The 27,580-nt window shown below is 47.5% G+C and overlaps 1 protein-coding gene across 1 annotated transcript in view; it reads left to right on the top strand.

The window, feature by feature from the left end:
- The first annotated feature begins 961 nt into the window (after positions 1 to 961).
- LOC143809155 (bifunctional protein GlmU-like) overlaps positions 962 to 27,580 on the top strand; it is a 190,163-nt gene continuing 163,544 nt past the window's right edge. Inside the window, exons 1-2 of the mRNA XM_077292295.1 lie at positions 962 to 1,054; positions 3,281 to 3,340. Of these exons, the coding sequence (XP_077148410.1) occupies positions 1,052 to 1,054; positions 3,281 to 3,340 (63 nt within the window). The 5' untranslated portion in view covers positions 962 to 1,051. The remainder of the gene's footprint in view (positions 1,055 to 3,280; positions 3,341 to 27,580) is intronic.

Here is a 27,580-nt window from a genome sequence, read left to right as displayed (position 1 = left end):
CTCACAGCAAGCAGTGTGCGCGCTGTGAGGATTCACAAGTCTGCAGCCACATGGAGTGACTGCAGACTTGTAGCTTTGGACCGGACAGCCCCTTATACTAACGTGCACTGTACGCCTTGCGCCTGCACACAAGCTCCACCCGTTGGAAGCCCCGGGTCATGTCCTTTATGTCAGCATTTACATATGTGATAAGTAATGTTTTATGACTGCCTACAATTCTCCAGGCTTCCTTTCTTTTTCTTTTGCTTCGTTGAATTGATAATACAGCATAGTTTTGCAAAAAAACAAACAAAAAAATTACAACATTACAATTTTAAAAAAATATATTGTAAATTATCATACCATAAAATGTGCCCCTACTGGACTGCTCTTAACCAATGACCCTAGGGTGCTGGATAGAGTGAAGAAAAAAACCATACATGCCTCCCGGACTGATGCTTGTGTCCCCCACCAGTCTACTGACAAAACGGATGTCACAAATGTGCTGCAGCCAATCAGTGACTGGCTGCAGCATTCACCTTTTTTTTCTGAGCAGAAGAAACACTCTCCTTCTGCTCTGTCAAAACTGCTATAACAACTCTGCCTTATTCACTTAAATTGGGGTGAGCTGCAATACCAGACACAGCCAGTGGACAGTTGTGGTGCTCTTCCTCTCTTCCTGGAAAAAAAAATCCTTTTTTAAATGAACATTGTAAGTCTTTAATGAAGATTTAGTGCCAGAAATTGTAAGAAGTGTATAAAATATTTCATATGGCACTTATTAGTTTTAGTTATATTTTATGAAGATAGTAATGAACTCCGAACTGGGAAACGGACCCATTACTACTCACACGAAAACAGTAATATTTGTACCCTTGGACTGATCATCCACCATAAGAATCCTTCTTAATCCAGCAGATGGCGCATGGAATCCTTAGGTAAATTGAGTTTATCGCCTGGAGGGTTCAGCGTCACATGTGACCTTTGGACCACGACTAATGGTCTTTAAAAAGACAAGAGCTCAGCCAAAAGTGTGTCACCCTAAAGCAAACACTGGTTCTGCCCTTTAGTCATGGTGAGTTTAACTGTTGTCCCTCTCCTCTAAGTGGAAATAATCTTATAATTTGGGAAAAGAAAGTTTTGTTTAATATGATCCGAGTGATTATCTGATTGTAGCGACATCCTCATGAATATCTCTCCCCTGCTCATTGTAGACCTCATGGCCAAAGCTACTAAATTAGGCTACCTGTCCATTTCTTTCAAAGTCGTATAGTAATGTAGCAGAGCTGAATTTGTGATTTGGATTAACTCACTCTGATATTTCACAATTTGTTTTCTGGCATAATATCATCTGAATTACTATAATGCAGAGAATTGTAAGACTTCATAGAGAATGCAAGCTGAAATGCTTCAAAGACAAAGCAAGCTCTGCTATGTCTGTTATGTGTATGGTTCAATCTAGGAAGTTTTACTTTTGTTATAAAGACTAATAATATTCTGGAGGTCATCTAAGTTTAAAAATGAGGGTTTATATATTCACCAATTTATGAACACTTTATCCTTGTGACTGGATATAATCTCGATGGGCTGCATTTACAAATCTATCAGCGGCTTTGTAAGATATTCAGTTCTGAAGTGACCAACTGCTCCAATATTTCTGGCCAATGTGTGTAAGAGATTAGAGTTGATTGCAGCGGAGATGCATAATGCATTAACTCATCCATCATTCCTGCGCCGCTCAATTTTTATTTAAACTATTGGTAGCATTTTTCATGTTTCTAACGTTTTAACTTTTTCTGAAATATTATTATAAATGAGAATGAAAAACAATTGTCGTTTTAGAAATTTTTTTTCTTTTTAAATTGAAACCAAATCTCAAATGCAATATTCATTGTTAAAGGGTAATTTCCTAAAATCAATTTATTCTAGGGAATTTATAGGGAATATTTTGCTAATCTCTGGAGGTTGGAACCCTAGCAATCCTTCCTGTTCTCAGGGTTTCAAAGCCCCATTCTCAGGATCACTTGGGGTCCCAACGGTTGGCCCTCCAGTGATAAGCAAGTTATGCCCTATACCATGAAGAGGGAATAAATAGATTTTTTGGGAACCATCCTTTAAAGATTTGATTATGATATATTTTTATTAGAGAGGTGGTCTAAAATCAAATTTGAACTTTACCCTAATTGTCTATTTAATTGAATAAATCCTATTGTAATCACTTTTCTACTATATGTCAATTACAAATTCCCTACCATTCCCTCTCTATTATATCTCCCTGCTTTTTTTTTTCTTTACTTCTGTTCTGATAAAAAATTTATGAGAATTCCCACTGCATGCTGGGATATTCAAATGAGACGTGATCAAGGAGCCAGGACTTTATCCCCACAATGAAAGAAAGTGTCATCAGTGACATCCGTTTCAAGGGCTGGGCTAGTCCCTGCTCTGCTGAGCTAGTTGTCAATTCTGATGCATGCTCAGTATGCACTCACTGCTCACAATACTATATTACTTTGAAAGCACAGTGACAGTGCGCTCCCTCATCAGATCTAATGAGAGGTGATGAGCCAGCAAGACAGTGTACTGTCAGGGTATGTGCACACGTCAGGATTTCTAGCAGAAATTTTCCTGACAAAAACCGGACATTTCTGCCAGAAATCCGCATGCGTTTTTTTTCGCTGTTTTTCGCGGTTTTCATGCGTTTTTTAAGCGGTTTTTTACGCCGTTTTTGTACGTTTTTTGTGTGTTTTTTTCCAAATGCATAGAATAGCGGTAAAAACGCGGAAAATCTGCAAAATTAATGAACATGCTGCTTTTTTACCGCGATGCGTTTTTTTCGCGTAAAAAAATGCATCATGTGCACAAAACATGCAGAATGCATTCTAAATGATAGGATGCATAATGTATGCATTTTTAATGAGTTTTTATAGCGTTTTTATCTCAACAAATGCGAAAAAAACATGAAAAAACCTGAACGTGTGCACATACCCTCAGTGTACATTGAAAAGGAGAGAATGCGGCAAGCAGGAAGAGCAGAGACCAGTCCAGCCCCTTAAACAGACGTCACTGATGATGTCCCATTTCTCCAACAAAATGTCATTGGAATGGAAGTTAAAAAAAAGCTGGAAGACAGAGTAGAGACGGTTGGGAATTTTTAACTGCAGTCTATTAGAAAAGTGATTTGATTATTACATTCAATAGATAGACATTTATCATTGTTTGTACACTGATAACATTTTTCCTTCCTTTCTTTTTCCCACTGCATAATGATTGTCAGTAAATTGTTTATATTTTGTCATGACAGAATCCAGTACTTTACCTTGGTCTGTTACTGCTTGTAACAGACACATTTGCTTATATTCAGGTAGGTTTCTAAATATTGTTTTTCATTAATTAAAATGTATTTCAGAATAATCAGATTCAGAAAGTTGTAAAATAGATGGTGTTATATTTGCATCAAGAATTTGTTGAAATTTAATTGAATCTATTCTTCCCTCTAAAAATGAAATGTTCCCCATGCAATTGGCTGCAGCACAACCCCAAAGCATGATTGATCCACCCCCAGGTTTAATGGTTGGTGAGATGTTCTTTTCCTAAAATTCTGTGCACTTTTTTCTCCACACATACCTTTAATCATTGTGGCCAAACAGTTCTATTTTAACTTCATTGGTCCACAGGACCTGTGTCCAAAATGCATCAGGCTTGTTTAGATGTTCTACTGCATACTTCTGATACTGAATTGTTTGGTGAGGACTCAGGAGAGGTTTTCTTCTGATGACTCTTCCATGAAGGCCATATTTGAACAGGTGTCTCTAAGCAGTAGAACAGTGTACTACAACTCCACAGTCTGCGAAATCTTTTGTAGTCAAGCAGGAGTTCTGATTTGCCTCTCTAGCAATCCTACGAGCAGCTCTCACTGAAATTTTGCTTATCTTGACCTCCAATATTTCTGCTGACTGTCATTTTTAATTACATTTCGAACTGAGGAAAGAGTAACTTGAAAGTACTTTTCTTTCTATTGATAGCCTTCTTCTACTTTATGGGCCTCCACCATTTTCATTTTCAGAGTGCTAGGCAGCTGCTTAGAAGAACCCATGGCTGCTGTTTTTTGGCACAAGGTTAGAGGAGGCTGGGTTTTTACAAAACTGGAAAATGTGCATCACCTGGCCTTTCCTAAAGATGATCGTGAACAAACCATAACCCTAATAGGCTAATTAAGCGCTGAAACCTTGGTCAAAGTTATCTGAGCACACAAATCTCCGAGGGTGTAATTTTTAAAATGCAAAAAAAATGACAAAGGAAAATGTGTAATCTTTAAGTGTAGGCCTTTTAGAGCTTATTTCACATGCCACTGTATGTGTGTAAGTGTGTGATGTGTATTATATACTGAGATGATGTATGTAACATGCACTATGTTTATATGTGTGTATAACATACATTGTGTGTTATTTATTGAAGTGTGTGTAACGTACAGTGTTTGTGTCACACGTACAGTATGTGTGCATGTGTAACCTACATTTATAAATACTGGCTGTGAAGATGAGAGATCGCAGGTGTGAACATGTCAGCAATAATCCAAAAAATGAGCAAAATGATGCTTATTCATTGTGTGATTAGATGGTTTATGCCAGAGCAAGTCATTGGGGTCGATTCGTCAAGACTGGTGCAGTGCACAATTTCACTATGCCAGGATTGCAGAAGTAGAAGGCGCCAAATTAATTAAGGAGAACACGCCACCTAATGAATTTGGTGCCTCATCTAAATGGCGAGTGCCTCTGTGGACTGGAGTAACATTTCTGGAGTCAACAAGCCGGCAATTTTTAATCACTATGTGGGCGAGCGTGACCACACCCAGCCTTGCCCTGTCTCTGTCCATATTGGTGGAGCTTATTCAAACTATCATAAAAACACCAAAAGTCAGAAAACTGTTGCGCAATCCATTGCTCGTAAATTTTGCTAATTTCCATAGCTTTTACAACATTTTGGTGGAAAAGATTTGGTGAATGGGCCCTATTGGTTTCGTCAGCCCATCTCCCGCTGTAAACAGATGTGTTGCTGATGACACAGAATGATTTATTATAGTGCTTTGGAAAAAAGCACTATATTGTAATCCGAACGTGGTAAACTTATTCTTATTATAGTGCTTTGGAACAAAGCACTATACTGTTATTCCATCGTGGATAACTTCTTCTTATTCTTATTATTATAGTGCTTTGGAACAAAGCACTATATTGTAATCCGAACGTGGTAAACTTATTCTTTTTATAGTGCTTTGGAACAAAGCACTATACTGTTATTCCACCGTGGATAACTTCTTATTCTTATTCTTATTATTCAGTCCGCACGTAATGCGGCCCGAACCGCTAAACTCACAGACTCCAGTGAGGTGTCATTTCGAAGCCAGCGTTCCTGAGAGGTGTGCTAAGTATTTTTCGTGTCGATCGGATTTGTAGTTTTGGCGCAATTTGCGTTTGAAAAAAGTGTCTCAATGCATTTCAATAGGGAAATTTTCCAATACGTTTATAATGGGCCTGATTTCTGAGGCAATTTCTAAAAATAACTGCCACCTGGCTGATTAGCTCATTGATATGCGCAGTGAGACCCAGTTACTATGCCAACGCCTATAAACTCTACCAGCCCACCAGGTCACAAGTTTTGTCAGATAATATCAGCTCTTAAAGTGACAGTACAGCACAATTACAAAGCACTATCTGTAGTCTTATCATTATTGCCCCGCTCACCAAATCGGACCCAGCCCACCAAATCGGACGAGAGTGCCCCCGCTTGCCAAATCGGACCCAGAGTGCCCCCGCCCGCCAAATCGGACCCAGAGTGACCCGGGCCGCCAAATCGGACCCAGAGTGACCCGGGCCGCCAAATCGGACCCAGAGTGACCCGGCCGCCAAATCGGACCCAGAGTGGCGCCGCCCGCCAAATCGGACCCAGAGTGGCGCCACCCACCAAATCGGACCCAGAGTGGCGCCGCCCGCCAAATCGGACCCAGAGTGGCGCCGCCCGCCAAATCGGACCCAGAGTGGCGCCGCCCGCCAAATCGGACCCAGAGTGGCGCCGCCCACCAAATCGGACCCAGAGTGACCCGGGCCGCCAAATCGGACCCAGAGTGGCGCCGCCCGCCAAATCGGACCCAGAGTGGCGCCGCCCGCCAAATCGGACCCAGAGTGGCGCCGCCCACCAAATCGGACCCAGAGTGGCGCCGCCCGCCAAATCGGACCCAGAGTGACCCGGCCCGCCAAATCGGACCCAGAGTGACCCGGCCCGCCAAATCGGACCCAGAGTGACCCGGCCCGCCAAATCGGACCCAGAGTGACCCGGCCCGCCAAATCGGACCCAGAGTGACCCGGCCCGCCAAATCGGACCCAGAGTGACCCGGCCCGCCAAATCGGACCCAGAGTGACCCGGCCCACCAAATCGGACCCAGAGTGGCGCCGCCCACCAAGTCGGACCCAGAGTGGCGCCGCCCGCCAAGTCGGACCCAGAGTGGCGCCGCCCGCCAAGTCGGACCCAGAGTGGCGCCGCGCGCCAAGTCGGACCCAGAGTGGCGCCGCCCGCCAAGTCGGACCCAGAGTGGCGCCGCCCGTCAAATCGGACCCAGAGTGACCCGGGCCACCAAATCGGACCCAGAGTGACCCGGGCCACCAAATCGGACCCAGAGTGACCCGGGCCACCAAATCGGACCCAGAGTGACCCGGGCCATCAAATCGGACCCAGAGTGACCCGGGCCACCAAATCGGACACAGAGTGACCCGGGCCACCAAATCGGACCCAGAGTGACCCGGGCCACCAAATCGGACCCAGAGTGACCCGGGCCACCAAATCGGACCCAGAGTGACCCGGGCCACCAAATCGGACCCAGAGTGACCCGGGCCACCAAATCGGACCCAGAGTGACCCGGGCCACCAAATCGGACCCAGAGTGACCCGGGCCGCCAAATCGGACCCAGAGTGACCCGGGCCGCCAAATCGGACCCAGAGTGGCGCCACCCACCAAATCGGACCCAGAGTGGCGCCGCCCGCCAAATCGGACCCAGAGTGGCGCCGCCCGCCAAATCGGACCCAGAGTGGCGCCGCCCGCCAAATCGGACCCAGAGTGGCGCCGCCCACCAAATCGGACCCAGAGTGACCCGGGCCGCCAAATCGGACCCAGAGTGGCGCCACCCACCAAATCGGACCCAGAGTGGCGCCGCCCGCCAAATCGGACCCAGAGTGGCGCCGCCCGCCAAATCGGACCCAGAGTGGCGCCGCCCGCCAAATCGGACCCAGAGTGACCCGGCCCGCCAAATCGGACCCAGAGTGACCCGGCCCGCCAAATCGGACCCAGAGTGACCCGGCCCGCCAAATCGGACCCAGAGTGACCCGGCCCGCCAAATCGGACCCAGAGTGACCCGGGCCACCAAATCGGACCCAGAGTGACCCGGGCCACCAAATCGGACCCAGAGTGACCCGGGCCACCAAATCGGACCCAGAGTGACCCGGCCCACCAAGTCGGACCCAGAGTGACCCGGGCCGCCAAATCGGACCCAGAGTGACCCGGGCCGCCAAATCGGACCCAGAGTGGCGCCACCCACCAAATCGGACCCAGAGTGGCGCCGCCCGCCAAATCGGACCCAGAGTGGCGCCGCCCACCAAATCGGACCCAGAGTGGCGCCGCCCGCCAAATCGGACCCAGAGTGACCCGGCCCGCCAAATCGGACCCAGAGTGACCCGGCCCGCCAAATCGGACCCAGAGTGACCCGGCCCGCCAAATCGGATCCAGAGTGACCCGGGCCACCAAATCGGACCCAGAGTGACCTGGGCCACCAAATCGGACCCAGAGTGACCCGGGCCACCAAATCGGACCCAGAGTGACCCGGGCCACCAAATCGGACCCAGAGTGACCCGGGCCACCAAATCGGACCCAGAGTGACCCGGGCCACCAAATCGGACCCAGAGTGACCCGGGCCACCAAATCGGACCCAGAGTGACCCGGGCCACCAAATCAGACCAGAGTGACCCGGGCCACCAAATCGGACCCAGAGTGACCCGGGCCACCAAATCGGACCCAGAGTGACCCGGGCCACCAAATCGGACCCAGAGTGACCCGGGCCACCAAATCGGACCCAGAGTGACCTGGGCCACCAAATCGGCCCCAGAGTGACCCGGGCCACCAAATCGGGCCCAGAGTGACCCGGGTTGACCAAATCGGGCCCAGAGTGACCCGGGCCACCAAATCGGGCCCAGAGTGACCCGGGCCACCAAATTGGACCAAGAGTGACCCGGGCCACCAAATGGGACCCAGAGTGACCCGGGCCACCAAATGGGACCCAGAGTGACCCGGGCCACCAAATGGGACCCAGAGTGACCCGGCCCACCAAATGGGACCCAGAGTGACCCGGCCCACCAAATGGGACCCAGAGTGACCCGGCCCACCAAATGGGACCCAGAGTGACCCGGCCCACCAAATGGGACCCAGAGTGACCCGGCCCACCAAATGGGACCCAGAGTGACCCGGCCCACCAAATCGGACCCAGAGTGACCCGGCCCACCAAATCGGACCCAGAGTGACCCGGCCCACCAAATCGGACCCAGAGTGACCCGGCCCACCAAATCTCAACCCTGAGGGGCTACAACTACCAAACCAGCGCCTGAGGGGCACCCAAGTGTGAAAGTCTTGCAGGGGCAGCCCGGGCACCATTCCAAAGCACTATCTGTAGTTCCTTCAGGAAATACCCATCTAGTTCTTATTATTATTCAGTCCGCACGTAATGCGGCCCGAACCGCTTCACTCACAGACTCCAGTGAGGTGTCATTTCGAAGCCAGCGTCCCCAAGAGGTGTGCTAAGTATTTTTCGTGTCGATCGGATTTGTAGTTTTGGCGCAATTTGCGTTTGAAAATGTTTTTTCCCCTCATTGTAATGCATTTCAATAGGGAAATTTTCCCATAGGTTATAATGGCCGGGTTTCTGAGGCAATTTGAAATGTACCTGCCACCTGCCACCTGGCTGATTAGCTCATTGATATGCGCAGTCAGGCCCAGTTACTATGCCAACGCCTGCGAACTGTACATGACCACACCAGCACAGTTTTGCCAGATAATATCAGCTCTTAAAGTGATAGCACAGCACAATTTCAAAGCACTATCTGTAGTGTTATTATAATTATTGCCCCACTCGCCAAATCGGACCCAGAGTGGCGCCGCCCGCCAAATCGGACCCAGAGTGGCGCCGCCCGCCAAATCGGACCCAGAGTGGCGCCGCCTGCCAAATCGGACCCAGAGTGGCGCCGCCCGCCAAATCGGACCCAGAGTGGCGCCGGCCGCCAAATCGGACCCAGAGTGGCGCCGGCCGCCAAATCGGACCCAGAGTGGCGCCGGCCGCCAAATCGGACCCAGAGTGGTGCCGGCCGCCAAATCGGACCCAGAGTGGCGCCGGCAGCCAAATCGGACCCAGAGTGGCGCCGCCCGCCAAATCGGACCCAGAGTGGCGCCGGCCGCCAAATCGGACCCAGTGTGGCACCGCCCGCCAAATCGGACCCAGAGTGGCGCCGCCCGCCAAATCGGACCCAGAGTGGCGCCGCCCGCCAAATCGGACCCAGAGTGGCGCCGCCCGCCAAATTGGACCCAGAGTGGCGCCGCCCGCCAAATCGGACCCAGAGTGTCGCCGCCCGCCAAATCGGACCCAGTGTGGCGCCGCCCGCCAAATCGGACCCAGAGTGGCGCCGCCCACCAAATCGGACCCAGAGTGGCGCCGCCCGCCAAATTGGACCCAGAGTGGCGCCGCCCGCCAAATTGGACCCAGAGTGGCGCCGCCCGCCAAATCGGACCCAGAGTGGCGCCGCCCGCCAATTCGGACCCAGAGTGACCCGGGCCGCCAAATCGGACCCAGAGTGACCCGGGCCGCCAAATCGGACCCAGAGTGACCCGGGCCCCAAATCGGACCCAGAGTGACCCGGCCCGCCAAATCGGACCCAGAGTGACCCGGCCCGCCAAATCGGACCCAGAGTGACCCGGCCCGCCAAATCGGACCCAGAGTGACCCGGCCCGCCAAATCGGACCCAGAGTGACCCGGCCCGCCAAATCGGACCCAGAGTGACCCGGCCCGCCAAATCGGACCCAGAGTGACCCGGCCCGCCAAATCGGACCCAGAGTGACCCGGCCCACCAAATCGGACCCAGAGTGACCCGGCCCACCAAATCGGACCCAGAGTGACCCGGCCCACCAAATCGGACCCAGAGTGACCCGGCCCACCAAATCGGACCCAGAGTGACCCGGCCCACCAAATCGGACCCAGAGTGACCCGGCCCACCAAATCGGACCCAGAGTGACCCGGCCCACCAAACCAGCGCCTGAGGGGCACCCAAGTGTGAAAGTCTTGCAGGGGCAGCCCGGGCAGCATTCCAAAGCACTATCTGTAGTTCCTTCAGGAAATACCCATCTAGTTCTTCTTATTATTCAGTCTGCACGTAATGCGGCCCGAACCACTAAACTCACAGACTCGAGTGAGGTGTCATTTCGAAGCCAGCGTCCCCAAGAGGTGTGCTAAGTATTTTTCGTGTCGATCGGATTTGTAGTTTTGGCGCAACTTGCGTTTGAAAAAAGTGTCTCAATGCATTTCAATAGGGAAATTTTCCCATACGTTTATAATGGGCCTGATTTCTGAGGCAATTTCTAAAAATAACTGCCAACTGCCACCTGGCTGATTAGCTCATTGATATGCGCAGTCAGACACAGTTACCATGCCAACGCCTACGAACTGTACATGACCCCACAGGACACACTTTTGTCAGATAATATCAGCTCTTAAAGTGACCCCGCCCACCAAATCGGACCCAGAGTGACCCCGCCCACCAAATCGGCCCCTGAGGTGCCCCGCCCACCAAATCGGACCCAGAGTGACCCCGCCCACCAAATCGGCCCCTGAGGGGCCCCGCCCACCAAATCGGCCCCAGAGTGGCCCCGCCCACCAAATCGCCCCCTGAGGGGCCCCGCCCATCAAATCGGCCCCAGAGTGGCCCTGCCCACCAAATCGGCCCGAGTGGCCCCGCCCACCAAATAGGCCCCTGAGGGGCCCCGCCCACCAAATCGGCCCCTGAGGGGCCCCGCCCACCAAATCGGACCCAGAGTGGCCCCGCCCACCAAATCGGACCCAGATGGCCCCGCCCACCAAATCGGCCCCTGAGGGGCCCTGCCCACCAAATCGGCCCCTGAGGGGCCCCGCCCACCAAATCGGCCCCTGAGGTGCCCCGCCCACCAAATCGGACCCAGAGTGGCCCCGCCCACCAAATTGGCCCCTGAGGGGCCCCGCCCACCAAATCGGACCCTGAGGGGCCCCGCCCACCAAATCGGCCCCTGAGGTGCCCCGCCCACCAAATCGGACCCAGAGTGGCCCCGCCCACCAAATCGGCCCCTGAGGGGCCCCGCCCACCAAATCGGACCCAGAGTGACCCCTACCATAAATCGGACCCAGAGTGGCCCCGCCCACCAAATCGGACCCAGAGTGACCCCGTCCACCAAATCGGCCCCAGAGTAGCCCCGCCCACCAAATCGGCCCCTGAGGGACCCCGCCCACCAAATCGACCCCTGAGGTGCCCCGCCCACCAAATCGGACCCAGAGTGACCCCGCCCACCAAATCGGACCCAGAGTGACCCCGCCCACCAAATCGAACCCAGAGTGACCCAGCCCACCAAATCGGGCCCTGAGTGACCCCGTCCACCAAATCGGACCCTGAGTGACCCCGTCCACCAAATCGGACCCTGAGTGACCCTGCCCACCAAATCGGACCCAGAGTGGCTCTGCCCACCAAATTGGTCCCAGAGTGACCCCGCCCACCTAAATCGGACCCAGAGTGGCCTCAATCCTGAGGGGCTACAACTACCAAACCAACCGTTACATTCAACGCTAATTAATAGCTATGCAACAGAAAAAGCACAGATAACTAATGTATTTAAAAAATCATTTTTATTCCAATAATTACAAATTAACAATACCCACAAAAAACAAAATAATATAACCTTAAACCTCAAATGTAAGGGACTGTTATGGTACTCCTCTCATTACACACAAAATGCATTTTACAGCCAATAGACATAGAAGCAGCAGAGCACTAAGAAGTGTATAGCCATAACACACTAACGTGGTGTAACATTCCACCTCCAGTGGTAATAAGGTAAAGTGCGGCTAGCAACTACCTCAGTTTACTTCTAAGTTCCTGTCATCCCGCAAACTGCAAACTTGTAGGCTTGAAAGATCCTAAACTGACCTCCAAACAACGTCCAATTACATAATGCTAAAGATAGACAGTAAATGGCATAATACTACAGGGGGACGCCCCCTGAGGAAGTTCGGCGACGAAACGCGCGTCGGGGTGAGGGACTGGTGGACTCGTCTCACACGTTGTAAGTATTATGCCATTTACTGTCTATCTTTAGCATTATGTAATTGGACGTTGTTTGGAGGTCAGTTTAGGATCTTTCAAGCCTACAAGTTTGCAGTTTGCGGGATGACAGGAACTTAGAAGTAAACTGAGGTAGTTGCTAGCCGCACTTTACCTTATTACCACTGGAGGTGGAATGTTACACCACGTTAGTGTGTTATGGCTATACACTTCTTAGTGCTCTGCTGCTTCTATGTCTATTGGCTGTAAAATGCATTTTGTGTGTAATGAGAGGAGTACCATAACAGTCCCTTACATTTGAGGTTTAAGGTTATATTATTTTGTTTTTTGTGGGTATTGTTAATTTGTAATTATTGGAATAAAAATGATTTTTTAAATACATTAGTTATCTGTGCTTTTTCTGTTGCATAGCTATTAATTAGCGTTGAATGTAACGGACGGATTTGTAACATTGGGCTAGCACTTAGTGATTTTGGATCATTTGGTTGATTTAAACTACCAAACCAAGTGTGAAAGTCTTGCAGGGGCAACCCAGGCACCATTCCAAAGCACTATCTGTAGTTCCTTCAGGAAATACCCATCTAGTTAGAGATTGTTCTGTCCCCATCATTCTTTGTTAACCTGAATTAAGAGTCTGATAAACAATCGCTGAACAACTTGAAAATGGTCGATCATACTTATTTAACGGTCTGAAATCAGCTCATGTGAACACATCATAAATGGTTAGTGTGATGGAGCAATATGTTAGCATTTTTGTCTAAACCTGGTTCTATCTGGATCAGGACCTTTGTCAGGTTAATGCACATAAGGATAGTAATACTAGGCCGTTATTTATACTTTCTATTTTAATGCCCACCTGGCATCACTATCCTTTCATCCCAAAGAAGACTCTGATCCACAGTATGTTTTCATCATCTTTGTAAAATAGATTTTATTTATTGATAAATTAGCAATTATGCAAATTCAGATATTTCGGTTAATCTCCACAGTGGGTGGTACCATCAGAAGATACCTCTGCATCCCTACTTCTGCCTTTATATATGCATTTCAACCCCATCATAAGTCAGTGTAGCCAAAAAGGCGACATTTGGATCTGTTTAATGGATCTTGCTATGAATGGAGCCATGTCATCTGTGACATGCCAAGTTGGTAGATTTTTCAGTTCATCAGCTACAGTCTCTGAAGTCTTCACAAAGTACCGTACATATTTTTTGTTTGTATGAAATAGAGACTAGAGGGGTCCTGCTAATGTACATTATGCCACCGCACACCATAATCTGGGGACTAGTACTAGTATAACATTCCCTTGTGAAGACCACTTCTTGTTGTTATTCAGACTAGGCATGTGTGAAATACGTCAGGTGTGTATTGTTGGCGATCCATTAATAATCTATCGTGCATCCTATTTTACCAATTGCTTCTTTTTTCAGGAAATTTTGACATTTTGAAACTGCCAATCCAAGTAATTTATCACGTGTACATCATTTTTTATTTACTATTTTTTATTGTGTATATTGTGAAATGTATTTCTTTCATGGAGGTACCTCAGCTGGGTCACCCATCAATCTGTTTTTGTGTCTCTTTTGTTTTAGACATACATGCTTTTAACATATATTTAATAAAGGCTTCATTATTCAATTTTGCATAATCTTTGGTTAAATACACACTGCAGTTTTGGTTTTCAATTCATAAAATGCAAAGTGAATGAACAAAAGAGAAATCTAATTCAAATCAATAATTAGTATCATCATCACCCTTTGTGTGTTAAAACAGGTTGGTTGTCTAAAATGTTATTAACTATTAATAATTCTATTTCTGAAAGCTTTCTTAATTTGCTGCATTTTTGACACCTGTCTATATATACAGCGGGTGAAATAAGTATTAGAAAAGTCATACATTTTCAAAGTAAATATATTTCTAAAGGTGCAATTTACATTAAATTCTCATGAGATGTATAATATAACCAGAAATGAGTACTTCTGTCTGAAGTCTGGCGCATGTGCAGGAGTCAGCGCATGCTGCACAACGGTGTCAATATCTCCAGGATGTTAGTTGGAGTAACTTCACTGGCAGGGGGGCGTGATGATGGAAGGGAGGAGGGATGAGAGAGAGGGAGATAGTGAGAGACATAGTGTGAGGAGAGAGGAGAGAGAGAGTAAAGAGAGAAAGAAATGTACCAATGAGAGAGTGAGAGATAAAACTGTACCAATGAGAGAAATATACCAATGAGAGAGAGACAAATGTACCAATGAGAGAGGCAAAAATGTACCAATAAAAATGCTCACCGCCTGGGCATGGAGCTAGTAGACACCTGATGTTCGGGTCTGGCAGGTTCGGCCGAACAGTTACAAAAAGTTTGGGTCCGGGTACCAGAACAGTACCCGGACCCCATTCACTTGAATGTATTCAATTCAATGGGGCCCCCGAGCATCTAGTGTCTGCCAAGCTGTCATGTGCACGACAGTGCAGCAAACACCGCTTCTGATTGATGATAAACTCATCACCGCCGGTCAGACAGCCCCAGTTCCCATGCTGTCATCACTGCTGGTCAAAAGACAGTGTGAGCGCACAGCTGTGACTGGAGGTATAAAGTTTACCTCCAGTCACTGATGTCAGATGATGGGACTACTGCTCCCAGCAGCCGACGCCTGCTGCTGCTAATAACAGCGAGAGCAAGAGCTGCTGTAAATAAATCATTTTTAAAAAACTCAGCGTGGGTTCCTCTTTATTTTTGATAACCAGCCAGGCAAAAATCACAGCTGGGGGCTGCAACCCTCAACTGTCAACTTCTGCAAGGCTGGTTATCAAGAATCAGAGGGGTTCCCATGCCATATTTTTTAATTATTTAAATAAATAATTAAAAAAATCAGCATTGGTTTCCCCCTTATTTTTGACAACCAGTCAAGCTAAGGCAGACAGCTGAGGGCTGGTATTCTTAGACTGGTAAGAGGCCATGGATATGGGCCCCCCAGCCTAATAATAGCAGCCTGTTGCTGCCTAGAAAAGGCACATCTATTAATCAATCAATTCTGGCACTTTGCCCAGCTCTTCCCACTTGCCCTGTAGTGGTGGTAAGTGGCGTTCATATTTGTGTGGTTGATGTCACCTTTGTATTCTCAGGTGACATCAAGCCCACGGATTACTGTTGTAGATGCCTCTATAAAACACCTATCCATTACTAATCCTATAGTTGTATGGTAAGTACACAGCCAGAATAAAGTCTTTTACTTGAAATAAAACAAAACTCTTTTACTTTTTTACTTAATATCAAACACAGTTATACTCACCTAACGCCCATTTCATTGAAGCCAATGTCTCCTGTAATAAAACAAAAATAAAAAGCAACAATATCCCTTACCTGTACGTCGTTTTGTCCCACGCTGTAATCTATGTCTGGGGATAAATACTTTTCAACCTGGACAGTGTCAAGATGTGAACGTCCAGGCTGAGAACCACTGGGAAATGAGCTGCTGCAAGAGCAGCATCAGTGACCTGCGGTGACGTCATCGAGGTTGCAACATGTCACTGAGGCTGAACTGTGGGGACCTCGGTGTTCTGTGCTCTTTTATACAAAGTGAATAGTGTTGAATACTGGTACTGGAAAAAAACAGTACCGGTGTCATCAGTGTTTTGGGTCAGCGTGCCATCCATTTTTTCCAGTATGGCTTAAGAAAATCAATTCCAAAACTTCTCGTATACTTTGCAATGTTAATCACATACAGTGCACAGATGCTGTACACATTTTACACGGACCCATAGACTTGTATTGGCCCTTGTTATCCGTGCTGCTGGTAAAAAAAAGACATGTCTCCATGTGCTTTGCACTGACACATGCTCCATGCAAATACACAGACATCTGCAGCTCCATAGATTATAATGGGTACGTGTGGTATCCGTAAAAAAAAGGATGACGCCCATACTGCAAAAACAGACATGTGAAGGGGGCCTAAGACAAAACCACAACTGTATCTATATATATAATTGTCTAAGGGTACTTCCGTCTGTCCTTCTGTCTGTCACCGTTATTCGTTCGCTGATTGGTCTCGGCAGCTGCCTGTCATGGCTGCCGCGACCAATCAGCGATGCGCACAGTCCAGAAAAAAATGGCCGCTTACTCCCCGCACTCACTGCCGGCGCCCGCATACACCGCTCACACAGGGTTAATGCCGGCGGTAACGGACCGCGTTATGCCGCGGGTAACGCACTCCGTTACCGCTGCTATTAACCCTGTGTGTCCCCAACTTTGTACTATTGACGCTGCCTATGCGGCATCAATAGTACAAAATGTAATGTTAAAAATAATAATAAAAAAAATATTATATTATACTCACCCTCCGCCGCCTTTCTCGCTCCTCGCCACGCTCCCCGGACCGCTCCATTACAAGCGTCAGCTTGCGGTCCGGTCCCGTCCCAGGGCTGGTGTGCGGCAAGGACCTGCCGTGACGTCACGGTCATGTGACCGCGACGTCTTCATAGGTCCTGCTCCCACCAGCCCTGGCACTTGCAATGGAACTCGGCTTCAGGAAAATGGCCGCCGCGATCTCGATCTGCGCACGTGCAGCATCCAGCGGCCATTTTCCTGAAGCCGACCACTACCATCTGCACAGGATCCCAGGAAGAGAAGAGGCAGGACGCAGAGGAGCAGCGACAAGAATGGTGAGTATGATACACTACAAGGGGCCCTCGGATCGTTAGGTGAGTATGTTTATTTTTTATTTTTTGGCCCTATACGTGCCTTGGTAATATACTACGTCACTGGGCAATATCCTACGTGGCTCTGCTGTATACTACAAGGCTGGGCAATATACTACGTGGCTGGGCAATATACTACAAGGCTGGGCAATATACTACAAGGCTGGGCAATATACTATGTGGCTCTGTGCAATATACTACGTAGCTGCGCAATATCCTACGTCGCTGTGCTGTATGCTATGTAGCTGGGCAATATACTACGTCGCTGGGCAATATACTACGTGACTGGGCAATAAATGGGCAATATACTACATGGACATGCAAACTCTAGAATACCCGATGCGTTAGAATCGGGCCACCATCTAGTGGCTCTATAAATAGCAATATAAAACTTTTTTTTATAGCAGTTTAAATTCCTCTAAGCTCCCACTTCTAGAAAGATCCCTGGGTCTTGGTGCATAATGTTTTATTAAGTTATATGTTTAAAAAGTATGGAATAAGTTTCTATACTCGCTCTTAGGGTAGGCTGCAGGTGACACGAATTTGATTAAGAAATAGATGAAAATGGTGCTAAAATGTGTAAATTTACTTTAGGTTACAAAATAATATAATTGGCAATGACTGCAGTAGACTGTACGTCTACCCGTTGCTTCCTGATTTCTCTCTTATCAATAGTTTTCACTTGTGGAAATGTGAGATGTATCCTTCAACATTTTGCACTAAGGAGAATCTTTTCACTTGTTTGTATACAAACTTCAGACATTACTACCTGGAGATCAATTATAGACATGGAAGTGTTGTGTCAGGCCACAAAATGATTTATTTTTCATGGATATTTTTTTGAAGAACGAATAATTATTTTTGCATTCATGGGTAGAATTAGAAAGTTGAACTGAACAAAGATTAAATGCCTAAAGGAACTTCAAGGCAAAAAATGGAAGAAGGAAAATCAATTTTCCCAGCCGGAGAGGTTTATACAGCTTTCTTTGTTATTTGAATCAATAGTTCTGTTCCTGTGAATAGCTGAATAATCACTTTTTTGTATAGTGTTGGTATACATGTGGACTGAGTCACTGAACCTTCACTTGCAACACTTTTGATCATTAACAGATTTTTGCTGTTATCCTGATTTCTCTACATCTGTGAATTTTAGTTACGGCTCTGAGGCGAGCAATTATTACACGCTGTGTGTCCAGCATGCCTAGCTAAAATAAATTGATTCTTCAAATACGCATTTCCATTAAAAAAAGGCACATGAAATGTAAAGCACAATAGATCTTGTAAAATGAGCATGAACCCCCCGGTAGGATGTCTTGGAGTAAAATGTATTTAGTGACGTGATTATATTCACAGGGGATCCCACTGAAGTTGGCTTTTATAGATTTTGCTATCATCACAATTTAACATTGAGCTGACATTTTAACTTTATTTATGAGGTGACATGAAAAGTTTTTTTCGTCATTTCACTTACATTTCAGTATTTTTTATTTTTAAATGGTAGGATGTACTCTTACTAAAAGGTTGGATGAATCAGTGATGTTTTTTTGCTTGCAGCTGATAGACGTTTCATAATACCCGTAGTAGGTGTAAGTTAGAGTCGCTAAACTTTCTTTTATTTAATTATTGGTCAGCCTTTGTAAAGATATGAATCTGTGTAATGTACTTAGTTACCTTATTTTGCTTCTTTCTATCCATAAAACCAAAGTGAAAGTGCTGTCTTATCTGCCTAGTTCATGCTGTCTTAGGGTACTGTCACACAGTGGCACTTTGGTCGCTACAACGGCACGATCCGTGACGTTCCACCGATATAGTTACGATATCGCTGTGTCTGACACGCTACTGCGATCAGGGACCCCGCTGAGAATCGTACGTCATAGCAGATCGTTTGAAACTTTATTTCGTCGTCAAGTGTCCCGCTGTGGCGGCATGATCGCAGCGTGTAACAAAGGTGTGCACGATATTCCCAATGTATGTCCCGTATGACTTCTACATCGCAACTACGTCATGAAATTATCGCTCCAGCGCCGTGCATTGCAAAGTGTGACCGCAGTCTACGACGCTGGAGCGATAATCAAGCGACGCTGCAACGTCACGGATCGTGCCGTCGGAGCGATCAAAGTGCCACTGTGTGACAGTACCCTAAGTAGTTGGTTTGAAGTGCAGGTATCGTAAAGATCCGTACTCATGTGTGAGCTTCTTTGCTCCTCTTCCCCATGCTCAGATAGGGAGAAAGTTTGTAAATAGTGTTTGGGCATGGGGAAGGGTACACACTGGAGTATGGATCGTTGCTAGGCCTACAGTTCAAATCCGTTAATCAGACAGATTGTCCAGATTATTAGACTAATGTTTAATCAAAATAACGTTTAGGTTTCCAACAACGGATGTGCATAGGGCACAGGGCCGGCGTCAGCACCTGGCGCACCCGGGCAAGTGCCGGGGCCCTGGCGAGACGGGGGGTCCATAACGGTAAGACACTTATTATGCCGACACTGATGCGCAGCGCATCATGCGCTCCTGGGAGGCCCCCAAAGCCGGACTACATCATTCCCGACCCTCCATCCCTGTGCTAGTGTGCTGACAGCTGTGTGTGACTCCAGCCAGGACTCGGAGGCGGAGCTGGAGCGGATATATGATTCCCGGCAGCAGGAGGCAGCACACAGAGCTCTCTGTCACTCACTGCAGGAATGCTCACCAATCACCATGGGGATAGAAGAGTCACTTCCGGGCCGGCGGTCGTCACTTCCGGGTGAGAGTGAGGAGCTCGTCATCCTAAGAAGAGCAGCGCTGACACACAGATCGTCGCAACATGATCCGGGACCCGGGTCCACCGTCCAGTTCCAGCGCAGCGAGCAGCAGCAAGACGAGCAGCATTCGTCAGTGCATGCATGTGCAGATCCTTTGTCCACAACGGTCGGGGGTGACGGCGATGGCGTGGTGGTGGGTGAGTCGACTCGTGCCTGACTGGTGAGTGACCTGTCCTTTCAAGTGTCCTTTCAAGTTCCTGGTCCCAAGCATTGCGGGGGGAATGGATGCAGCCTGCCTGGGACTTGTAGTCAGAGTCCTACACTACACAGACAGACCTCTACAGTATGGCATATGAATGATGCTGGGACAGGACTTGTAGACTATATACTACATGGCTGGCTGTGCTATATACTATGTGGGCTGCCTGTGTTATATGTTGTGAATTTGGATTCTGGGCTCCCCCGGTGGCTACTGGTGGAATTGAACTGGTGTCTTCATCTTCTCTGTTCACCTGTTCCCATCAAGATGTGGGAGTCGCTATATAACCTTGCTGCTCTGTTAGTTGCTTGCCGGTCAACAATGTTATCAGAAGTCTCTCTGTGCTTGTTCCTGCTCCTAGACAACTACTAGATAAGTTGGACTCTTGTCCATGTTTGTTTTTGCATTTTTGTTCCAGTTCACAGCTGTAGTTTCGTTACTGTGTCTGGAAAGCTCTTGTGAACAGGAATTGCCACTCTGGTGTTATGAGTTAATGCCAGAGTTTTAAAGTAATTTCTGGATGGTGTTTTTGATAGGGTTTTCAGCTGACCATGAAAGTGTCCTTTCTGTCTTCTGCTATGTAGTAAGTGGACCTCAAATTTGCTAAACCTATTTTCATACTACGTTTGTTATTTCATCTCAACTCACCGCCAATACATGTGGGGGGCCTCTGTCTCCTTTCGGGGTATTTCTCTAGAGGTGAGCTAGGACTAATATTTTCCTCTGCTAGTTTTATTTAGTCCTCCGGCTGGTGCTGGGCATCTAGAATCAACGTAGGCATGCTACCCGGCCACTGCTAGTTGTGCGTTAGGTTTAGTTCATGGTCAGCTCAGTTCCCATCTTCCAAGAGCTAGTTCCTATATATGCTTATGCTATGTTCTCTTGCCATTGAGATCATGACAGTTTGACCGGCCCGCAAAGTGTTAATTGTTTGGGCTGAAGCAGGAGAAAAAGAAGTGTTGTAGGGAAATTTTTTTTTTTTTTTTTTCCCCTCAGAGTTTTGCTGCCTAGCCCTTAATTGCTGTCTAGCTGCTTCTTACCTCCTCTTAACCCTTGAATGGCTCTGTGTCCACCTGTTTGTAATGGATCTTCAGAGTGTAACTGCAGGTTTGAATAATCTCGCCACGAAGGTACAAAATTTGCAAGATTTTGTTTGTCATGCACCTGTATCTGAGCCGAGAATTCCTTTGCCGGAATTTTTCTCGGGGAATAGATCCGGGTTTCAGAATTTTCGAAATAATTGCAAATTATTTTTGTCCCTGAAATCTCGCTCTGCCGGAGACCCTGCACAGCAGGTCAGGATTGTGATTTCCTTGCTCCGGGGCGACCCTCAAGACTGGGCTTTTTCATTGACACCAGGGGATCCTGCGTTGCTCAATGTGGATGCGTTTTTTCTGGCCTTGGGGTTGCTTTATGACGAACCTCATTTGGAGCTTCAGGCAGAAAAAACTTTGATGTCCCTATCTCAGGGGCAAGATGAAGCGGAAATTTACTGCCAAAGATTCCGTAAATGGTCTGTGCTTACTCAGTGGAATGAGTGCGCCCTGGCGGCGACTTTCAGAGAGGGTCTCTCTGATGCCATTAAGGATGTTATGGTGGGGTTCCCTGTGCCTGCGGGTCTGAATGAGTCCATGACAATGGCTATTCAGATCGATAGGCGTTTGCGGGAGCGCAAACCAGTGCACCATCTGGCGGTGTCCACTGAGAAGTCGCCAGAGAGTATGCAGTGTGATAGAATTCTGTCCCGAAGCGAGCGGCAGAATTTTAGACGGAAAAATGGGTTGTGTTTCTATTGTGGTGATTCTACTCATGTTATATCAGCATGCTCTAAGCGCACTAAAAAGTTTGGTAAATCTGTTTCCATTTGCACCTTACCGTCTAAATTTATTCTATCTGTGACCCTGATTTGCTCTTTGTCATCTATTACCACGGACGCCTATGTCGACTCTGGCGCCGCTTTGAGTCTTATGGATTGGTCCTTTGCCAAACGCTGTGGGTATGATTTAGAGCCTTTGGAGACTCCTATTCCTCCGAAGGGGATTGACTCCACCCCATTGGCTAATAATAAACCACAATACTGGACACAAGTAACTATGCGTATTAATCCGGATCACCAGGAGATTATTCGCTTTCTGGTGCTGTATAATCTACATGATGATTTGGTGCTAGGATTGCCTTGGCTGCAATCTCACAACCCAGTCCTCGACTGGAGAGCTATGTCTGTGTTGAGCTGGGGATGTAAGGGGGCTCATGGGGATGTACCTGTGGTTTCTATCTCATCATCCATTCCCTCTGAAATTCCTGAGTTCCTGTCTGACTATCGTGACGTCTTTGAAGAATCCAAGCTTGGTTCGTTACCTCCGCACCGAGAGTGCGATTGTGCCATAGATTTAATCCCGGGTAGTAAATACCCAAAGGGTCGTTTATTTAATCTGTCTGTGCCTGAACATGCTGCTATGCGAGAATATATAAAGGAGTCTTTGGAAAAGGGACATATTCGTCCATCGTCATCTCCCTTAGGAGCCGGTTTTTTCTTTGTGTCAAAAAAAGACGGCTCTTTGAGACCATGTATTGATTATCGGCTTTTGAATAAAATCACTGTTAAATATCAATACCCATTGCCGTTGCTGACTGATTTGTTTGCTCGCATAAAGGGGGCCAAGTGGTTCTCTAAGATTGACCTTCGTGGGGCGTATAATTTGGTGCGAATCAGGCAGGGGGATGAGTGGAAAACCGCATTTAATACGCCCGAGGGCCACTTTGAGTATTTAGTGATGCCTTTTGGTCTTTCTAATGCTCCGTCAGTTTTCCAGTCCTTTATGCATGATATTTTTCGCGATTATTTGGATAAATTTATGATTGTGTATCTGGATGATATTCTGATTTTTTCGGATGACTGGGACTCTCATGTCCAGCAGGTCAGGAGGGTTTTTCAGGTTTTGCGGTCTAATTCTTTGTGTGTGAAGGGTTCTAAGTGTGTTTTTGGGGTACAGAGGATTTCCTTTTTGGGATATATTTTTTCCCCCTCTTCCATTGAAATGGATCCTGTCAAGGTTCAAGCTATTTGTGATTGGACGCAGCCCTCTTCTCTTAAGAGTCTTCAGAAATTTTTGGGCTTTGCTAACTTTTATCGTCGATTTATTGCTGGTTTTTCGGATATTGCTAAACCATTGACCGATTTGACTAAGAAGGGTGCTGATGTTGCTGATTGGTCCCCTGATGCTGTGGAGGCCTTTCGGGAGCTTAAGCGCCGTTTTTCCTCTGCCCCTGTGTTGCGTCAGCCTGATGTTGCTCTACCTTTTCAGGTTGAGGTCGACGCTTCTGAGATCGGAGCTGGGGCAGTGTTGTCGCAGAAAAGTTCTGACTGCTCCGTGATGAGGCCTTGTGCCTTCTTTTCCCGTAAATTTTCGCCCGCTGAGCGGAATTATGATGTTGGGAATCGGGAGCTTTTGGCCATGAAGTGGGCTTTTGAGGAGTGGCGCCATTGGCTTGAGGGGGCCAGACATCAGGTGGTGGTATTGACTGACCACAAAAATTTGATTTATCTTGAGACCGCCAGGCGCCTGAATCCTAGACAGGCGCGCTGGTCATTATTTTTCTCTCGGTTTAATTTTGTGGTGTCATACCTACCGGGTTCTAAGAATGTTAAGGCGGATGCCCTTTCTAGGAGTTTTGAGCCTGACTCGCCTGGTAACTCTGAGCCCACAGGTATCCTTAAGGATGGAGTGGTATTGTCAGCCGTTTCTCCAGACCTGCGGCGGGCCTTGCAGGAGTTTCAGGCGGATAGACCTGATCGTTGCCCACCTGATAAACTGTTTGTTCCTGATGATTGGACCAGTAGAGTCATCTCTGAGGTTCATTCTTCTGCGTTGGCAGGTCATCCTGGCATTTTTGGTACCAGGGATTTGGTGGCAAGGTCCTTCTGGTGGCCTTCCCTGTCACGAGATGTGCGAGGCTTTGTGCAGTCTTGTGACGTTTGTGCTCGGGCCAAGCCTTGTTGTTCTCGGGCTAGCGGATTGTTGTTGCCCTTGCCTATTCCTAAGAGGCCTTGGACGCACATCTCGATGGATTTTATTTCAGATCTGCCTGTTTCTCAGAAGATGTCTGTCATCTGGGTGGTGTGTGACCGTTTTTCTAAGATGGTCCATTTGGTTCCTCTGCCCAAGTTACCTTCTTCTTCCGAGTTGGTTCCTCTGTTTTTTCAAAATGTTGTTCGTTTGCATGGTATTCCTGAGAATATCGTTTCTGACAGAGGGACCCAATTCGTGTCTAGATTTTGGCGGGCATTCTGTGCTAGGATGGGCATAGATTTATCTTTTTCGTCCGCTTTCCATCCTCAGACGAATGGCCAGACCGAGCGGATTAATCAGACCCTGGAGACATATCTGAGGTGTTTTGTGTCTGCTGACCAGGATGATTGGGTTGCTTTTTTGCCATTGGCGGAGTTCGCTCTCAATAATCAGGCCAGCTCTGCCACTTTGGTGTCCCCGTTTTTCTGTAATTCGGGGTTTCATCCTCGATTTTCCTCTGATCAGGTGGAATCTTCGGATTGTCCTGGAGTGGATGCTGTGGTGGAGAGATTGCATCAGATCTGGGGGCAGGTGGTGGACAATTTGAGGTTGTCCCAGGAGAAGACTCAGCTTTTTGCCAACCGCCACCGTCGTGTTGGTCCTCGGCTTTCTGTTGGGGATTTGGTGTGGTTGTCTTCTCGTTTTGTCCCTATGAGGGTCTCTTCTCCTAAGTTTAAGCCTCGGTTTATCGGCCCGTATAAGATATTGGAGATTCTTAACCCTGTTTCCTTCCGTTTGGACCTCCCTGCATCCTTTTCTATTCATAACGTTTTTCATCGGTCATTATTGCGCAGGTATGAGGTACCGGTTGTGCCTTCCGTTGAGCCTCCTGCTCCGGTGTTGGTTGAGGGTGAGTTGGAGTACATTGTGGAGAAAATCTTAGACTCTCGTGTTTCCAGACGGAGACTCCAGTATCTGGTCAAGTGGAAGGGATATGGCCAGGAGGATAATTCTTGGGTGAATGCATCTGATGTTCATGCCTCCGATCTGGTTCGTGCCTTTCATAGGGCCCATCCTGATCGCCCTGGTGGTTCTGGTGAGGGTTCGGTGCCCCCTCCTTGAGGGGGGGGTACTGTTGTGAATTTGGATTCTGGGCTCCCCCGGTGGCTACTGGTGGAATTGAACTGGTGTCTTCATCTTCTCTGTTCACCTGTTCCCATCAAGATGTGGGAGTCGCTATATAACCTTGCTGCTCTGTTAGTTGCTTGCTGGTCAACAATGTTATCAGAAGCCTCTCTGTGCTTGTTCCTGCTCCTAGACAACTACTAGATAAGTTGGACTCTTGTCCATGTTTGTTTTTGCATTTTTGTTCCAGTTCACAGCTGTAGTTTCGTTACTGTGTCTGGAAAGCTCTTGTGAACAGGAATTGCCACTCTGGTGTTATGAGTTAATGCCAGAGTTTTAAAGTAATTTCTGGATGGTGTTTTTGATAGGGTTTTCAGCTGACCATGAAAGTGTCCTTTCTGTCTTCTGCTATGTAGTAAGTGGACCTCAAATTTGCTAAACCTATTTTCATACTACGTTTGTTATTTCATCTCAACTCACCGCCAATACATGTGGGGGGCCTCTGTCTCCTTTCGGGGTATTTCTCTAGAGGTGAGCTAGGACTAATATTTTCCTCTGCTAGTTTTATTTAGTCCTCCGGCTGGTGCTGGGCATCTAGAATCAACGTAGGCATGCTACCCGGCCACTGCTAGTTGTGCGTTAGGTTTAGTTCATGGTCAGCTCAGTTCCCATCTTCCAAGAGCTAGTTCCTATATATGCTTATGCTATGTTCTCTTGCCATTGAGATCATGACAGTTATATACTACATGGGCTGCCTGTGTTATATGCTACATACGTGCCTGGGCTGCCTGTGTTATATACTACGTGGGCTGCCTGTGTTATATACTATGTGGCTGTGCTATATGCTACGTGAGCTGTGCTATATACTACATGAGCTGTGCTGTATACTATGTAGCTGTGCAATATATTACGTGGCTGGGCAATATACTATGTGGCTGTGTTATATACTGCGAGAGCTGTGCTGTATACTACATGGCTGTATGAGGGCTGTGCTATATGCTACGTGGGCTGTGTTATATACTACGTGGCCTGTGCTATGTACTACGTGGCCTGTGCAATATGCTATGTGGCTGTGCTATATGCTACGTGGGCTGTGTTATATGCTACTTGGCTGTGGTATATTTCTCGGCTCTATCTGTGCATCATGAATCGTGATGTGTTAAAGAGGGGGGCCCACTGAGACTCTTTCGCCCAGGGCCCTCAAAAACCTGGAGCCGGTCCTGATAGGGCAGGTCACATAAGGTATGCTCTGGTATTATATATATTGTGATCAGATGGTCACCCACCACTGCATCTACTTGGATTTGAAAAAAATTGTTTACATTTTACTTGCTAGTCTTTTTTGTTCGACCTACACAAGGGTTTTCCAATCCCATGGGAATTTTCAAAAGGTGGGATATCCCATCATTAGGGTCCGATGTCATGATCTCAATGGCAAGAGAACATAGCATCAGCATATATATGAACTAGCTCTTGGAAGATGGGAACTGAGCTGACCATGAGCTAAACCTAACGCACAACTAGCAGTGGCCGGGTAGCATGCCTACGTTGATTCTAGATGCCCAGCACCAGCCGGAGGACTAAATAAAGCTAGCAGAGGAAAATATTAGTCCTAGCTCACCTCTAGAGAAATACCCCGAAAGGAGACAGAGGCCCCCCACATGTATTGGCGGTGAGTTAAGAAGAAATAACAAACGTAGTATGAAAATAGGTTTAGCAAATTTGAGGTCCACTTACTACATAGCAGAAGACAGAAAGGACACTTTCATGGTCAGCTAAAAACCCTATCAAAACACCATCCAGAAATTACTTTAAAACTCTGGCATTAACTCATAACACCAGAGTGGCAATTCCTGTTCACAAGAGCTTTCCAGACACAGTAACGAAACTACAGCTGTGAACTGGAACAAAAATGCAAAAACAAACATGGACAAGAGTCCAACTTATCTAGTAGTTGTCTAGGAGCAGGAACAAGCACAGAGAGGCTTCTGATAACATTGTTGACCGGCAAGCAACTAACAAAGCAGCAAGGTTATATAGCGACTCCCACATCTTGATGGGAACAGGTGAACAGAGAAGATGAAGACACCAGTTCAATTCCACCAGTAGCCACCGGGGGAGCCCAGAATCCAAATTCACAACAGTACCCCCCCCTCAAGGAGGGGGCACCGAACCCTCACCAGAACCACCAGGGCGATCAGGATGGGCCCTATGAAAGGCACGAACCAGATCAGAGGCATGAACATCAGATGCATTCACCCAAGAATTATCCTCCTGGCCGTATCCCTTCCACTTGACCAGATACTGGAGTCTCCGTCTGGAAACACGAGAGTCTAAGATTTTCTCCACAACGTACTCCAACTCACCCTCAACCAACACCGGAGC

The sequence above is a fragment of the Ranitomeya variabilis genome, chromosome 2 (assembly GCF_051348905.1).
Source record: "Ranitomeya variabilis isolate aRanVar5 chromosome 2, aRanVar5.hap1, whole genome shotgun sequence".
Classification (NCBI taxonomy): Eukaryota; Metazoa; Chordata; class Amphibia; order Anura; family Dendrobatidae; genus Ranitomeya; species Ranitomeya variabilis.
The sequence above is the reverse complement of the archived record's forward strand: the minus strand, read 5'-3'. Positions and strand labels throughout refer to the sequence as shown.